The following is a 19,440-nucleotide window of genomic DNA, read 5'->3' on the forward strand; positions in this document are numbered from 1 at the left end:
ACGCTTCAACTGTGAGAAATCTTATTTGAATATTTAATACGCTTCAATCTGACGTTTAAGTACAATTATAATTTGCATAGTCAAGAATTTCTGAATGCAAAATTGACATAAGGTTTCAACTTTTGTTCTCTGTTTTAATACTGTATCTATGATTAATTAGTTCCGACTGATGAACCTGATAAATAAATCCATAAGACAAGGGGTTAGTGAAATGCACTGGTAAATTAATAGTTTATTACTTGTTTATTTAAATCAGAGGCACGAAATAAGGATACTAATCAAATTTAATTGGTGTCGTCATTTTTCAACAAAATCTATATTGCAAAATAAGGTGAAGTGGGGTAAGTCCGTAAACGGGGCAAGTGCGTATACAGGCTATTTTTATTAGAATATGAGCGAAATTTCTCCATTTATGTTTGTTTCCTTGTTTTGTTTCACTATATTCCCTTTTATATTTCAGCTAAGAGTACTTGTTTGCAGTATAGAGTATTTGCATAATGCAGTAAAAAGCATTTTATAGCAGATTTGTTAACAATTCTGCTCTTACCCCATTGCACATGAAATAAAGTTTCAAAGTATTTAACTTCAAGTTATGCTCTTACCCCATTTTCGGGAAACGTGCAGAGTAGTTGACATTTTAAACAATCTCCTATCAAAATCAAAATGTACAAGGAAAATTAAGGTCCTAGCTAATATTAATTAAATAGTAGTAATTGTGCCAAGCGTTCGACATCGACAGGGTTAAGTATTTACATAGCAGAGTGAAAATACTTACGTTTAAATACCAACTTTAAAAAAACCAATCTGCTTACTCACCCCACTTCACCTTATATAAGGAATGGCATATTTTAATTAAAAGATACAAAGTATATGAGTAATCGTAATAATGAGATATTATTTTATGTAAACGAAGTAAATATATGATGAATTCTTATGAATGGGACACATACATATTCCGTCAATATAAAAACCAAATATTACCTACAAGTAATACGTCTGTAAATATTAATTAAAAAAACTTTTAATTATTTATATTAAGTGCTTCTTATACATACAATATTTTATACTAATTTGTAATAATTTAAAAATAATAATTTTTATTTTACTGTTTCTAGACGTAAGATTACACTTAACGGTAAAAAGTAAACAGAAATTTATTATTTAAAATACACCATTCTTTGCAAATAAAATTCTGCATCATGTATTATGTTGAAAATTGACGTTATTACGCCAATATTGCTGACTATTTCAAGGCTATGGTTAGAAGATCTCCACATGTAAGTAACATGTGTAAACATACAGCGTTTCTAACAAGAAATAATGTGACGGAGAATAACACATATTGTGGTTACTGTACTTTGTTATTACGATATAATGTGATACTACAATTAATGCAGCATATTAATATATTGCTATATGAAAAATGCAATATATCATGCAAGATATCATTTAATTTGAACCTTCAAAATTCAGAAACAATACCATGCAATTCGATATTTACACTAACTTGACGCGAATACTTGTTACTGTGCTGTGGTTTTAATATTATTGAGAAGTTCTAATGTAAAGTACATAAATGGCACTGTCTTGAATAAAGAAATGGTTGGAGGAACTTACTTCGCTATAGGTAAATAATTCATTCGAACAGAATTGATAAGTCCTTTCTTATTCTAATGTTAATAAGCATAAGTGTGCTAAACCGAGGATAAATACCTTACGCATAAAACATTTCTGATGCATCCAATGTGCAATACACGTGGAAGCCTGTGGATATCTTGAAAAACATAGATGACAAAGAAAATATTTCAGGGAAACTTCAAGCGATATCACGGGACATTTGTGATGCATATATTTATTTAACCTTGCGAGACGCCTTGTGAAGATCATGTCTAAATTTTTAAATAAAATGACATACTATCTGAATTGATACTTTGCAATATGCTTCATAAAGAAGTATTAAAGCATAATACCAGTAAAATCAGCAATTTGGTTTCTTTTATTCGTATAAAAGAAGAGGTACTATTTAAAAATTTCAATTTGATCTTCAAGGTCATTTTAAGGTAAAACAAATATATGTATTACATGTGTCCTTTGATACCCTACATATTTTTTCTTGTCATCTATACTTTATAAGGTATTTACACATGTCTAGATTAACTAGACACACTATATGGATATTTTTCGCCGGTGTAGCCATATTGCATATTTTGCACGTATGAATATTGACAGTAATGGTAACCACTAGCAACATTTCAAGACGTGAATACAAGAACACGCCACTACCTGTACATCAATTAATCTATGAATATTCTTAAATTGTTGAAAGCAACATTACTAAAAGAAACATTAAATAGTGGAAGAACATTTAAGAAAATTAGCAATTAATATAAAACATTAAAAGTTTAATTCAATGCATTTGTTATACTAATATTATAATAATATTATTATACTATATTATTGAGCGAGCGAGCCGAAGGCGAGCGAAGCTCTTATACTTGACTTTGCAACTTCTTTGTCCGCGTTTTTCTTTTGCACCACTCAACCAATTCTCATCAAATTTTGCACGCACATGCGTATATACATCCAGATGGACATAGAAAAAAAAATTTTAAATCGGACGTACCACGGAGGAATAATTACCGAAAAACCAGATCCTCGTAGATTTCAATGCAAAATTGAATTTGCTCGCGCTTATGTACTTGACTTTTCAACTTTTTTGTCCACGTTTTTCTCTTGCACCACTCAACCAATTCAACCGGATGACACGGTTGACTATGTTTGCTTTACAAGTGTGAAATTTACTCGCTCGCTCAACATTGTTAGGTTAGCGGAGCGCCTCAATCAAACAGACCTACTAATATTGATATATAATATTATTAGTAATATGAATATTAATTAATATAAACTTTAATATTATACATGTTAATGTAATAATATTATTATTACAGTACTACTTTGAGCACTTTCTAAAGTTTTATGTCTTTTTGAAACAAAATAATACTAGTCAGCTTAAATTGTAAATGCAGTAAAATATCCAAAAAGCTTGGAAAGAGTGAAATACATAAAAATATTTTTTCACATGAATTATTTATACGCTATAAAAAATGAAGCAATTACAGTACACATGATCAAGTAACTAATATTATTTAAGAGAGAAAACAGAGAAACTATTAAAATCGAATAAACTGAGTAGACTAACGGCAGTTGCTAGTTTTTCATTTAAAAATTAACATTTATCAACGCAAGTACGGAAGTAAATTTACCTTCTGCCACATTACGTCTCATTCAAAAACAACGAAGATGGACACATAATCACAGTGAATAAGCACGGAAGAGAGGTCACGCGTGAACATCAGGTTTCACAATCAGTTAGAAACAACATGGCAATCAAACGTAACTTTATGACTTATTGAAATAAAAAAAATATATTAAACACTTGTCGTATCATCTTCCAACGCATAACAAGTGAGCAAAGCGTAATGAATCAATTTTTTAAGATTTCATGTCTTTTATTTCGAGAGGTCGTATTCCTTCGGGCACATAATTTCATGCTTCTATTTGCGATGTTCATAACAAACTACATTATTCAAACTTACATCCATATTTCGCACATTGATGTCTGAACTATGGTATAAAAAGCAGCAATAAAACTAGAAAGTATGAAAAGTTGTGTAGAAGTTCCTAATAGAAAAAAATAAATGCTTTTAAACAGAAAAAGATTATCAGTTATGCGTAAGGTAAATATGTAATCAGGAAGAAGTATAACTTAATTACACTTATAATTGCAGCATTTAACAATGAGTTGGAACCACTGAATTATCTAATTTAAGTGTTGAATTTTCATTTCAATGAAATTAGCAAAAATAAATGTATGTATTGAGAAGTCGATAATCAAGTTCGTGCGTTGATCGATTACTTGTAAGATACCGCTTGATTTTGATCGGACCTTTGTGTGTTAAAAAAAAAATCTATATATTTTATCGTTGTTGTGTTTCCTGATAATAATTTTTCACACGTATAAAAATATAGTAGGTTATTTAGAATTGCTTTTACAATATTTATAAATCAAGTTTAATTAACAAATTTATAAGAGGTCCTTCCAAGTCGTTTTTCTTAAATAATAAATTCATTTAGTCTTTTTAAAGTTACTGTGTTTTTGTTTTATTAAATATAATAACCTCCCCATATTCCATCATTAAGTTAGCAAATAAATGAATTATTATATAGTTGAAATGCGATGTAATTAACCGCAATGTAATGTAATGTAATGTAGTGTAATGCAACGGACAACTATGAGTCAAATATGGCTCATAAACTATCGCTTATAGTCATACTTGTATCGCACAGTATGAAACAATTATTAGTTTATCGATTTAAAAAATGTCGTGATATGAAAGGTCACTACATTATACCTCTCCCTTAAATAAGACCGATATTTTAGCAAGAGAATCATGGTTTAATAGAAATATTTAAATTGAAATATCATCTAAACTAATCATTTTTCAATATAGGTGGATTAACACTTTTGATAATTATGTTCTACCAAGAAGTTATTTGCAATAACCTTGATCTTGTCATGTTAAGAACATAACTCTGAGTAAGTTTTCCTAATCAGATTATAGGACTCCTACACCTTTGTAAATATTCATGAAAAAAATTGGTTGTGTTTTATAGTTACTATTTTTTGGGTGACTCCCACAATGCGGACACCTATGAACCCGATTGCAATTATTTCTTTATTTCTTATAAATGACATTCCCCTTCAAATTGCTAAATTAGACAAACTATTTCAAGATTGTTAAATTTTATTTGTATATTTATTTTTGTAAGCGACAGTTGATGGAGAAACCAGAATAATGACCATTGATAACGCCTTGCACTATTTTCACGAATCTGACTAGCACGCACTCGTATTTCAGATATAAACAATTTTACTCAAATTTTTAATATGCTTCAATTTGGAGTTACAGTCCAATTACAATTTTCATAGACAACGATTGCATAATACCAAATTGACATGACATTTCAACTTTCTTTGTCTGTTTTAATATTGTAGCAGTGATGAATTAGACCTAACTGACGCATATAAGAAATAAATCATAGTGCAAAAGAATAACGATCGCCCAAATAGATTACCTCCGTATTGCAAACAATGTTTCTTTCTAAATATTTTAAAATTATGGTATTATTTTGATACTTTAATTATATACTTTTTGTGTTCATTAGATTAATCATGTTAAATATACATATATACTATATCCTTTTAGAAATTAAGTATTTGCTTAATTTTCAAATTCAACTCATTTCTATAAATATTACAAAAATTAATAAAATATCAAAATAACGTCTGATTTTCATGTGTCGGTATTTTGAACCGTCGGGATTTTACGTGATTTTAGCTGTCGGAATCATAGACGTCGGTATTTTGGGGTAGATCTTTATTTTTGATATATCGTAACGCTTTCAAATTACTATTTTTGATATACTGAAAGATTACGCCTATAAAATGATAATTTTTACAAAGAAATCAAGTTGCTATTAATGTCTATTAATGTTTATTAATGTGTATTATTTTTTTGTAAAAAAAATAAAGAATCAATGGAATAGAAGCAAGTGGGAAAGTCATACTCGCTCCAAAGATATTTGATCCAATCTTATACCTATCCTACACGAGAACAAAGTGAATAAATAAACTCGGGTCTCCATCGTTCGCTACTCTCATTTACTTGTCAGATTGTTATTGGTTGGGTTTAGATTTTTGCGAGCGAGTAACGTAAATAAAAATTTGTTCACAAATACCTCAAAAATATTAGAGATCGTCAACAAATTTTTTACAAGAATCATATCCTCAGCATCATATATCAAAACCAAGGTCATCAGCGCTGATTCCCATGTAGCTCACGATTACCATACTCTTCTTTAAAGAGAATGTTCAGCTACAGCGTATGATGCATTAACCCTTCGTTGCATCATGTTGCAATTATATTTCACAAAATAATATTCTATGAAATTCTTGTATTTTGTCAAATATAAATGAATAGCAAATTTCATAATGAGCAAATGTTTGGGAAACATTCATTGCGTTTTGTAAATACAATTTGTTGTGTTTAATACAATGTTGCAAATTCACAATTCACAACATATGTTTTTAAATAAATTATTTTAATAGGAAACATTTGTTTGTATTTTTTCAGTAGTATCACTTGTGAGAGTTTAAAAGTACATTTTTTTCAAAATTGGAAATGCAAGGAAGGATTAAAAGACACGATCCCGTTTAAAAAGCACAACTGACCTTCACATAACCTTTAACACTAGATTTACGGAACCCGTCAAAATGACGGATAATAGGTCTATTTTAAATGACAGAATTTGTTAAGAAATTTTTGTAAAAATGTCAACTTTCATCAACTTTCAGCAAAAGAATCAATGTTTTAGGCAGTTCACATATCATCTGCAATTTACTTATTTTTTTACTTTAGGTATTATTTAAATAAATAAACAAAGCTAATAACACTGAGACATGCTGCTGTCTAAACAATTATATTTTTATCCAAAACATATTTTCTTATGGATAATATTGACGCAAATCTAAGTGTCCGTATAAATTAGAATACCTTTCATATCGTTTACATTGTATATGAATATATTTGTTTCATTCAAAATTCAGATATAAGGTGAAGTGGGGCAAGTGCAGACTGGTTTTTGTAAAGTTGTTATTTAAACGTAAGTAATTTCAGTCTGCTACGTACATACTTAGCGCTGTCTATATCGAACGCTTTGCACAATGACTACTATTTAATTAATATTAACTAGAACCTTAATTTTCCTTGTACATTTTGCTTTTGATAGGAAACTGTTTAAAATGTCAACTACTCTGCACTTTCCCCGAAAATGGGGTAACAGCGTAACTTGAAGTTAAATACTTTGAAACTTTATTTCATGTGCAATGGGACAAGAGCAGAATTATTAACAAATCTGCTATGAAATGCTTTTTACTGCATTATGCAAGTACTCTATACTGCAAACAAGTACTCTTAGCTGAAATATAAAAGGGGATATAGTGAAACAAAACAAGGAAACAAACATACTAAATGGAGAAATTTCGCTCATGTTACTTACCCCACTTACCCCACTTCACCTTATTTAGAATTGTTTTTTAAACATTACCGTTGCAAAACAATAATAGTACTAATATCTATATTATTCTATATTCTCCCAAAAAGATAATATTAACTACCTTGATTTTCATCTAAATGATATTTTATAACAATATAAATGATTTACATAATAATACGTATTTTACATAATAACGTAAATTTATGTAAAATATAATATAATAGTGAAAGTACATGAAACACATGTGTACCTATTGAATTTCACACGTGTACATATACTTCGCAACTAAGGTGTAGTGCAAAAGCGCATTCCGAAAATTGCAGTGTATAACTAAGCCAAGGTTTGAGAACTCTCGCTTGACCCACCGTTATGCTAGCTAGCTAGCATCGATTGTGTAAAACTGTGTAAAGAGTTTAAGTGAAAGAGTATGTAAACGAAACCCAACGATAACTAGAAATAACGTTTGTCAAAAAGAGTCATTGTGCAAAATAGGGTAATATGTACATAAAACTAGAATCAAGTTTAGTAAATGAAACTAATCAAAGTATATGCTCCTACCGTTTCAATAATAAATCATTAATGTATATGTTCCAAAATTAAATTGTACATAACACAAAAATAAATATACGTTGTCCGACATTTCCCAATTTAATTAAGAAACAGCAAAATAGAAAATTTATAGAATTAATTTATGTAGTATAATTACAAGAGTATTCCACTGATAAAGTGAAATATAAAATAGTAACATTCTTCAAGAAGACTTGATTTGCTATATTTTTTAGACATATGAAAATATAGGTAATCAAATTTTTAACAAATTTGATCGATTCAAATTTTTAGAAAATATAGTCGCCCCACTTTTATTATGAGTGTCACAAATAATGGACAGTAGATTTTTATAATTGTAATATGAAATACTAAATGGTTGCATGCTTGTTGGTTGAAAATTAGGTGAATGAAGAATGGAATAATACTTACAACAAATAAATTAAAAAATAAAAACCAAATATTATACAAGTTGGCAAATTGTATACCTCTATAGTTTAATTCATACTAATTATAAAATATATACTTTCAGAAATAAAAAACTATGTAAATTAAATATTTATTAATAAACAGTGTAATTTTTAAACTAAGATACTGACTAAATAAAAAAAGCAATGTGTTTTAAATTAAGTAAAAAAAATTATTAGTAATTTATGAACAATTTTAACTTACTCACTTGGCCATACAACAATATCTGGTATTCGCTTGTACGATCCGTGCCTCAAAAGATAAATATCACGAAGTGTATGTCCGTGTGATCTAACCAATCGATCGATACCTTTCGTGGAATATTCGATTTTTAGATCTCGAATTCCCTCCAACAATTCCGGCGAAACAATTGGTTCCGGTAAATTCGTTGGAGGCGGTTGAGCTGGTGCATAGGTGCTCAGATTTACATCAAATACGTCTTTGACCCACTGCGTGAAGTACGGAAGTTCCTTGTTTCCGATAGGATACCTATAAACATTCTCTATTATTATTAGATTTATTACATGATAACGAAAACACATAATAAATATTGTTTCTACAATCTGTATTAAAATTTATACAAAAAATGATATATTTTCTTGAATATATAAAAATAAATATTTTTTAAACGTTTGTTTACGTTGAACAAAAGAAAATTAAATAATTTAACCTTTGAGTGACTCGATTGCGTAATTATGAAATTATTAAATTAATAAATAATTAATATAAATACTAGTCTCAATATTAATATACCGATGATAGATTTAAATGCTTCATACAATCGTTTCCTGCAAATACTTCAACATGAACTACGTATTTTCATAAGACTATGTGCTTTTATAAATGTTCATTTCATTTTGCATTTCAAAATGTACCTGATAATGTTAGAATAAATGTTTTTTAATTTTGTATTTTAGAGATAAACAAACATAAGTAAAGTTTATTTACAATTCTATGGCTAATTTCTTTACGTAACTTTATGAGTACGGTAAAATACGCAAAACCTTCATCATTTTTCGCTGCATAAATATTATAGTACAATGTGAAGAAGCTAACTGCTAAAATCCAACGTCAACTATTAGAAGTAAAAATCTAACTGCTGTTAGATGTGTTTAATTAATATATCTTATTAGTGTCTTCTTGTGAATCTAGCCACGTGTGTTTATAGATCGAATGTCATTACATATTAGAATTTTAAATTCTCTTAGACAATCCTAACATAAGGTTTAAAAAATATCAGATAATATTTTAAAGATATTGTTTCAAGTTCTAATTTTTACACAATTAACTTTTTTACGTATTATTTATTGTTAGTCACACTGGATGAAGATAATGAATAAAAATTTATTATTTATTTTTTGCACTTTTGAGTGAAATTTTATATTAGAAAATGAATATTGTTGATTAGAAAAGTTATATTGTTTATCAGATATTTGATAGCATATGTTGCTAATTATTTGACACATTTAAGTAAAAAGATAGAAATTAAGAGTTATTGAATCTACTTGTATTTATTGAAAGTAAACAAATTTTATATTTAAAAAAAACTATGCTGTATTTTATAATATTTTACTATTATTTTCAGTGTTAATAATATTTTCAACAGTAAAATAATGCTAGCAGTAAGTACCATTTATAAAATTTTAATAATATAAATAAATAAATAATATTGCAAAATGAAAATCATGAGTTAATTTGATTAATCTTACTATAACCTTAATTTGTTCAAGTCAAATTATATTTAAAATAAGATCAAATAATCATGGAGACCAGTATACAGAAAATTAGTCATAGAATCAGTCAATCGTGACTGTAAGTTCAGCTCAAATGTCGATTATATACATGACTATTCGAGAAACACAAGAAATTTATCACAGAGCCAACGTGTATGATTATGCACCTATCATGTATTCGTTTACGTTCATTAGAGTCCATTTGTTGAACAGAAGCAAGTGTACTTAACCGAATTCTTACGACTGACAGAGCAAACATGAAGAAGATGGAATTTCTTGCATGTGGCTTACGACACACGAACGAAACGAGTTTCAAACGAGACATTCACTGCAAAGGTACATAGTAGATAGCAAGACACAGATAAACGAAACAGTCGATTACGAAAACTTGATGAAAAATTATGTGAAATATTGAAACGAAATTTTCTTAATCAGCAAGTAATTTACTGCAATATTTATTACTTACTGTTTCTTATTATTTTTTCGTTTAAATTTTGTACTGATTATTTAAAACAGTGAAAAATTGAAAAATATATATATAAATAATAGTCATATGGTATTATTACTTTAAAAATTAACATGTTCACAAACAATTGGATTGGAACATACGAATCTGTGAAATGTCCAATGAGATGTCCAGATTTATCTCTGCTGGATTTTTTTATGGGTTTCTACCAAAAATGTCGTTTCATATACACTCCAATGTAAATAATTTAAAACGAGAAATAACAGACACCTGTACATCGTTATTGCAAACAATAATGGCAGAAGTCACGAAAAATATATTACATAAAGAACAAAAGTGTATTCTGGCTAATGTACGTCACATTGAGCACGAATTGTAAACATATCAATAAGAAATATCAATAAGTACAGGTAACACGAAATGTTCAAAGTATTATTTTTGTTCTTTACCTTGGTTTGACTTGAAAAAATATGCAGCACTCAATTGAAGATCGCCTACATTTCTCGAGAAATAATGCAAATAAAATTAATATATATGCTATTGCCACTAATATATACAAAAACACTTTCCTCTTCCATTTTTTTAAAACCCTCACTTAAACTCTTAATTAAATTTCGATTAAAGTTAGTATTTACGACTATCAATTTTTCTAAATCGAAAATTACTGTACCATTTTTCAATCAACGACTTCATTTTCAAGATATAATCAAAAATTGAAATGTTTTCTCATGCAGATATGATCGGCAGATAAATGAACAGATAGCCAATGCCATATTTTCCTGGGTCGGTATGTATTGAAAGATACGTGAAAAGACCAAGGATGCACGCATACCTCGTCCTTTAAAAACTTGATGTGAACATCACGACGTGATTTTAATTCGTACTACTCTCACGTAAAACCACATACATCTCGCCAAACGATTATGACCCGGATTGTAAAGTGGACAAAAAATTATAAAATAAACTATATGTAAATGATACTCTTTTTATGCGTCGACTAATTATAAAAACCTTTAGCAGAATTTCATTGTAATAGCACATGATTTCACTTGACACGACATTACTGTGTTTTTTAACAGATCCGTCACATATACGCGTTATGTAAGTGAATTACTGGGTGCATACATGAATTAAAAGTAAACATACCTCAAAAGCAAAGGACAGTTACTGGAAAACGTATTCAAGCTTTGTAATACTACATGAGCAATGTAAGTTAAATTTAATGCTGTTTCAATATTGGTTTCCATACATTGGACATCATTTGTTACTTTAAACAATTGATTTTTAACCTTTCTGAAGATACAAAACACTTTTAGTTATGTACACTATTGATCTTCAATTGTTTATCCGTTCATTTTACAAATTTCCAATCAAGAATTGCTAATTGAAATGAAAAATTTCAAACTTAGAAACTTTGGATTCAATCGATTTATTACTAATGATGCTGGTAACAAAATGTTCGACAGGTTAAAATCACTAAGGTCATGTATAAATGATATACATGATAATAATAATCATGTAAAGTGAAGTGAGGTAATTTCGTAAACGGGGCAAGTGCGTATACAGACTATTTTTATTACAATAACACGTCACTCAATAAGTCTCTGGTCTAACTAAGAAAAACAAATTTTTTTTAGAAATTCCACTTTAATCATCAATATACATTCCTTCCAGTGTGATACATTGATTCCAACGCACCTCTAACTTTTCAATTCCCTTTATATTAATCGATTTGTCTTTGCCCCCAAAATAAGCTTCAGTTTCCGCAATCACTTCTTTATTTGAGCCAAATTTCTTTCCCTGGAGCATTTTTTTCATATCTGCAAAGAGCCAGTAGTCGCTGGGGTCCAAATCTGGGGAGGACGGTGTGTGGGGAAACAATTCAAAATGTAATTCATTCAATTGAACCATCGTGTTCATCGACTTGTGACACGGCGCATTGCCTTCGTGAAACAGCAAACGCGGCACCCATTTTGAAAACAATTTGCACATGCCCAAATTTTCATGCAAAATTGTGAAGACACTACCTTCTGATATCTTCAAGGCATCAGCTATCTCACACAACTTAAGTTTACGGCCCTTTAAAACTATTTTGTGGGCATTTTTTATGTTTTCCGGAACGACTGCTGATTTTGGGCAACCAGAGCGTTCAGCATCATCGGCGCTTGTATGACCGCGTTTAAATTGAGCATACCAGTCAACGAAAGTTGATTTCCCTGGTGCAGAGTCCCTATAATGCTTATGAAGTCACTTTTTGGCTTCAACAGTATTTTTTCCGATTAAAAAACAGTGTTTAATCAACACACGAAATTCCTTTCTATCCATTGTCTTCAAAATTACGAAACTGGGGGTACTAAAATGACTGTAACTTCTAAACTATTGGTCAGAATACCCTGAAATTTTGACACGTACTGTTTGAAGGTTAGTATTAATCGAAAATAACGTGGGTCCGTCACCAGTATTGCCATATATGTGTCAGACCGGAGACTTATTGAGTGACGTGTTATGAGCGAAATTCTCCATTTAGTATGTTTGTTTCCTTGTTTTGTTTCACGATATCCCCTTTTATATTTCAGCTAAGAGTACTTGTTTGCAGTATAGAGTACTTGCATAATGCAGTAAAAAGCATTTCATAGCAGATTTGTTAATAATTCTGCTCTCGCCCCATTGCACATGAAATAAAGTTTCAAAGTATTTAACTTCAAGTTACGCTCTTACATTTTCGGGGAAAGTGCAGAGTAGTTGATATTTTAAACAATTTCCTGTCAAAATCAAAATGTACAAGGAAAATTAAGATCCTAGTTAATATTAATTGAATAGTAGTAATTGTGCAAAGCATTCGATATCGACACTTACCCCACTTCATCTCATATATAAAATAATGAAAATTCACATAAACATTATTGCCTGAAAATTATTACAGATTGTATAACAGTAAAAAGAAATAAAAAGATTGTATTCCCAACAAAATTAAGCACGATAACTATTTAAAAAAGTTGTGAAACTATTTTAACATGTAAACATTGAAGCAATTGAAAATTTTATTGAGTAGTATTTTTATTTTTAACGAAACTTACAAAATATGTTCACCATACTTTAAAATAAAATATTAAGTGAAAGTATGGTGAACATATTTTATTATATTTATTATTCACTGTTCCAGTTGATACGAGTATTATCAAGTAAGTGAACAAATTCTGAATATAGAAGGAAAGTGAAACGAATTTTAATGCAATTCATATATGGAAATTTAAGCAATACCCATATATGGGTGTGACGTGGTAATCACAAGTGTTGAACCAATTTTAATACGATACATGAACAGGCGTCTAATAATTTCGTGGAACACCGGTCAAGAACGACGGGTCTAAACACACCATTTGGTGAACATGATCTAGGTAAAACTGGTCACCTATCAAGGGGGTAAAAGATCTATTTCTATGAAATTCCGAGTGTGCTTTATCCTCGATGTTCGTTTATTTTAGATACGTAACACGGAAGTCTGATTCTATGAGGACAGTTCCAACAACTGATAGGGATAGCGATGATTATTTAGCAAACTAATACTGTGTACAGGGTGTTTTTGAAATAGCGGTATAAAGAGGATGAATTTACATGATAAAAGAAGGCAAAATGTAGAATACAATTTTTTTATATGTCACTTCATTTTCGAAAAAATTGAGATTGAACAGTTTCGAAGTATTAATAAAAAAAATTTGGTCACGGCACATAAAATAATAGATGTAACAACTTTTCATTATTTTAAGAATTAATGAATGTTATTAAACAAATAAATCTAATCATTAATACTATTAAAATTCGTTATCAGTGATTTTTCGTAAGATTATTGACGTAGACACTAATGTTTAGTACGATGAATTTAGTCGATGATAAGAACACATAAGTAACAAACCTAATAAAATAATATAAAGTAATAAATCTATTTTAGCGATATTAATAGTATATTTATCGATCTAAAATGTTTGTTTAATATAGGCTTAAGAAACAATTTATTGATTTTATCATTTTCTACACCGTGAGCAAACATTTTTACAAATACTTAGAAAATGTCCAAATTCAATTTTCTTGATAATAACGCTATATATGAAAAAATATTATTCTATATTTTTTACTTATTTTTCAATATTGATTCATCCATTTTTTGATTATTCCATTTCGAAAATATTATGTATATAAGTTACTCAAAACCGATAAATATTTTAACTAGAAAAGGTATACGTGCAAAACTATTGATTTAGTTGTATCAATAATATAAAATATAATATAAACAATAGCCATGTATACTGTTTTAATCATCAGTAGGGCAATATTAAGATAGTCACCTAATATGGGTCGCATTTCTTTAAGGAATCATAAATCCCAATTAAGAACACTTTTATTAAAATTCGATGCACCTTTCAAAAGTACTATATTGTTATTATAAAATATAATGTTAAATTCGTTTGCACCCCACTGAAAAGCATAACAAAAAAAGATTCGCTTCTTTCATAATCAAATAAAAATGAAAATTATGCAACTACATAGGGAAAAGTATAGATTTTTATTACAAAATTATTACTTCTAAAATTAATTTTTTTAATGTTTCTTTCATGAATTGTATACGCGGGATTTATTTCTTCATCGCTGTAGTTTTTGTGGGCTTACGGATAAGTATAAGAAAATGTTATTGATGACTCCACAAAGATTGCGTTGCTAAGGAAACAGATTTCGTGCAGTCAATTTGTAATAGAATACAAGAAAAATGAGTTTCCGGATTAATTCATTGTTCGGCAAGACCTTATAACAACAATTAACAGAAATCCCATATTCAGAACCAATAATTATTAGCTTCAAGGTTCTATTTACGTTATTTAATGATATGCAACTAGTGAACCATAAACGCCATTACATACACTATAAACGGTATCTATGAAAACGATTCTAAAATTAGCAGTATTAGCATTTTTAAGATATTTTTAATTTATTCGAATCACTCTAAAACTTTCAACATGTTTCACGAGTATGTGATTATTAAGTGTTGTTACTATTAATTTGTGATTATTACTAGAGTGATTATTAAAATGTTAAAATGAGCTAAAAATCAATGTGCGAATAAAATACACAAACATGGTTAATTGCAAAATAAAACAGCTTATTTACGACTTTTAAAGACTTTGTAACGGAGATAAGCTAGGGTTTCATATTAGAAGAGGTATCTTCGTATTAAACACCATATGAACAAATATTCTTTGTATTAGGGGTACCGAAAAGTAATCAAAATTTTGTTTGTTGCCGGAAAACATTTATTTACTAAAGAAATTTTAAATGCTAACCAACAAAATAATTTCCATCATTTTCTAACGCTTGTTGCCAGCGTAAAGGCAATAGTTCAATTCCCTTCTTAACCAGTTAACTGTGGTGATCTTTTTGCAAAGAGCGCACCAGTATGTGTCGCGATAATCAAGCGATGACGAGTTAACTCTCAAGAATTTATGAATCCATCTCAAATCATTTACACTTTTTATTTGTTTATTTCATTTCGTGTTGACCTCTAAACATTTTAAACATATTACAATTTACGAATATAATTTAGTCTTCGCCAAAATTACAATTTAAATATCAAATTGTAACAAAATTTTACGCATGACGGATATAGTCGTCATGACATAAAATTCTGCCACATCTCCATGACAGATATAGTCGTCAAACACACTTAACTGGTTAAAAAAAGTCCTTCGCTTTTTAATTGAAAACCTTTAAAGTCAATGAAGAAATTTTGAATACTTTCTGGTACCCCTAATATATACAAAAAATTATTTTCTGACTTAACAAAATGATTATTTATCTTGATGTGAATAAAAAATATCTGGAAAGAAACCTATACCTAAAAGATACGCAAACAGCCTGAATCAGAACAATAGACGCTACTTGCATGTTATTGGCTTTAATATTTTGCCATGAAAAGGACGAAGGAAATATTTGTAATTTACTTCCACGGCCATTTAATACTATAAATGGATATGTTACTCATGAATATGTTAACTGACCTACACACTCACAGCTGATAATGGTTCATATACTTTTGAAGAAGTCGATATTATGAAAATGACAACTATTTGCATAGTATCCTCGTTCCAAAATAATAGATAAAACGTTAGAGTTTCTATTTTCTCACTTCACATTGTTCGTTGTTGAACTTGTAAGCATGAATATAGGTTCTGAGTATTATTACAATGAATTTGTTTCATGCTAGGGGAAAAATAGAGAAAAGTAAAGAACAGCATAAAAATTATTATTCTTCAAATTATGGTTACATTATAACTGTAATTCTATAATTATAAAATTATAATTACATGTATAATTACATATCTTATTATTATAACATTAAAATAATATATAAATTATATGTAATTATAATTTAGAGTATGTGAATTTTTTACGCAGTTATATATGAAACTTACATGGTATTAATATCTGAAGTTAAAGACATGGTTTTTTCAAAATTACATAATATTTTGGTAAAAGCCTACTACGCAAATCATCCAAAATGATATTTCTACGGAAATATTCAAATATCTGATAAACCAGCATATTTTCTAATTAATACATTGCACTACTTTAAAAAATTTATATATCATGTTTAATATTCTTAAAAATATAATAAAAAATTAAATATTTGTACCAAACAATAAATACAATTAATTCAATAATAGTCATTGTATGCTGTTTGATAGTGATTCTCTGAATTTAAGACTTGTAATCGATTATCAGCGGAAATGGATAAAGTTTCAAATCGAGATTAAAACGATAAAAATTGCCGTTCTTGAAGCAAAATCGTGCAAACCATTTTCTAATTATATTACTTCAATAAAATCTTCTCTATGAACAATTAAACTTGTTACAACGTAAAATACTATAATTGTTTATTTTCATCAACGTAGATCCAATAATTTTTAATTTATAACAAAAAACAATATATATTTCTAGGTTGTCAAATAGAAGAAGTTATACACTAGTGTAAATGTAAATTAATATTCAACTGTTTCTAGCTTCAAATATTCATAGATTAAAAACGATGTGGATTTAATAGATGACATAACATTAAACCAAACGGGTTATTTATTTTCTTTTTAACCCTTAACAGTCACACTTTTCAGAATAACACTCAGACGTTTAAGACTTCAGACGCTAAAAATGTTTTTTACAAAGAAACCACCCCATAATTTAACTTGAAAAAAATTATAAATAACTATTGAAAGTTGTTTTAACATATTTCACAGTTGATTTCAGTAACTGTAAATGTTGAATATGAAAAAAAAATTGAAAGACATAAAATTGAATAAATAGCAGTTTTTACAAAAAATTCAAAATCCGATTTTAATGTAAAGAGTTTTTTAGCTGAACACTCTTGAGATGTAATAGTTTGAGGAACAAAATAGTAAAAATACCGGGGTTTCAAAAGAGTATTTATTCAGATTTTAAAGATATAAAATGATTAAAATTGAAGCTACATTAGCTGGAATTGTTTCATACCCCAGCGATACCGTAAAGTATTAAGTTACAAAATTTATTAAAATTCTTTTCTTGAAATATGCATTGATTTTTATCGAGATAACGAACTAATCTGTACATTAATTTATGTTTCATCGTATTTTTTATTAGTTCTCTATTTTATTTCTAATTTCAAATCATACGCCGATAGGTTTAGTATTGATATTTATAGGTGAATGCATTCTCACGTTTTAGTTCTTACACAAACCATCTACTGATAAAAGAATAAAGTTTGTGATTTTTAATTGTTATTTGATCATGCTAAATACGCGACATTCACCGGTGAATGTCGACATATACCGAATACGTCGGTAAAAGACCGAATAATTTATTACATTCTTGTACATTCGGACCCTCACCGGTGTATGTCGACAATCACGGATAGGCTCTGGTGGAGGTCCAAAAGAGAGGAGCCGACAAAGAAGCGACTGGCTCTCTCCCGCCAAATCCTGTGTTCTGCTGGGAGTCAGTCAGCTTTGTCAATCTTATGCAAGCTTTGATAATGCGAGCAACGTTTTCTTAATTTTTTTTTCCAATACCGTAATTTATACTGAATGGATACTGCAGTAAATCGTGATCTTTTTCTTGAAAAGTTACATGCATTAATTGCGGGTAAACGAGAAGACAACTGTTTTTATTTTTCTCAAGAAAAGTACTCTAAAATACTTTCTGAAGTGGTTTCTACTAAAACTAAGTGCAACACACCTTTGGATTACAGACGATTAAAACGTTTTGACGTTTTAAAAATTAATGATGAAAGGAAATTAATTGTACAATTAAAATCAGGGGAAACGAATATACAGTATTATGTTACCAATGAAAAATTGTTCAGTATACTATATGAAACTCACGCCAGAATAGGCCACGGAGGAAGAACACGTATGCTTAGAATATACTATGTGTTTTAAATTCTTGGTCTCTCCTCTCAGAAAGAAAGGCGAAAAAGTTACGTCACCCTTGTGACGTTTTATAGCGACTGAATTACAGAGAAGAAAATATAAATCTCCGACATATTCAACATTCACCATTAGTGCATGGTGAATGTCGACATTTACCGGTGTAAGTCAGAAATAAGGGTATTTAGCAAATATTTCGGACATACACCAAGCGACTATGTGAATGCCGACATTCACCGGTGAACTAACACCTACTTCGCGGCGTGCTGTCGAGTTATATGTATAGACAAAAAAATAGCTATACAAGCTTTGCCTATGTTCGGCTGTCCAAAGGTTGATATGTTCAAGAAAATCTTTTAATTTTGCGCCGCCTCCGAAAAGGTTGAAATGTATTTAATACATATACTACCTAACGAGTAAATAGGTTTCATTCATATCTATTACGTAATTGTATGATTGAATGAAATAGAAATTACTTCATTAGGAAATAGAAATTATTTTATACTTTTTAGTGCATTTCGAAGTCGGCGTATTTTTTTTCTTAAAATTATTTTATCATTACAATTATTTTCCCCTACATTTTTACTTTTACAAAAGACAACTACAAATACCATTTCAAGTATTATTTATAATATTGTTGTGATATAATTTTTTAACTTTAGCA

General features: G+C 29.0%; 1 protein-coding gene across 2 annotated transcripts in view; it reads right to left on the reverse strand.

Annotated features, from left to right (window-relative positions):
• Positions 1–19,440, reverse strand: part of Agps (alkyldihydroxyacetonephosphate synthase) — a 47,043-nt gene that overhangs the window by 18,484 nt on the left and 9,119 nt on the right. The window contains exon 3 of one of the 2 annotated variants that reach the window (XM_076529788.1): positions 8,339–8,632. In XM_076529788.1, the coding sequence (XP_076385903.1) occupies positions 8,339–8,632 (294 nt within the window). The remainder of the gene's footprint in view (positions 1–8,338; positions 8,633–19,440) is intronic. The other variant, XM_003704753.3, reaches the window with a different exon arrangement.

Source organism: Megachile rotundata, chromosome 3 (assembly GCF_050947335.1).
Source record: "Megachile rotundata isolate GNS110a chromosome 3, iyMegRotu1, whole genome shotgun sequence".
NCBI classification, from domain to species: Eukaryota; Metazoa; Arthropoda; class Insecta; order Hymenoptera; family Megachilidae; genus Megachile; species Megachile rotundata.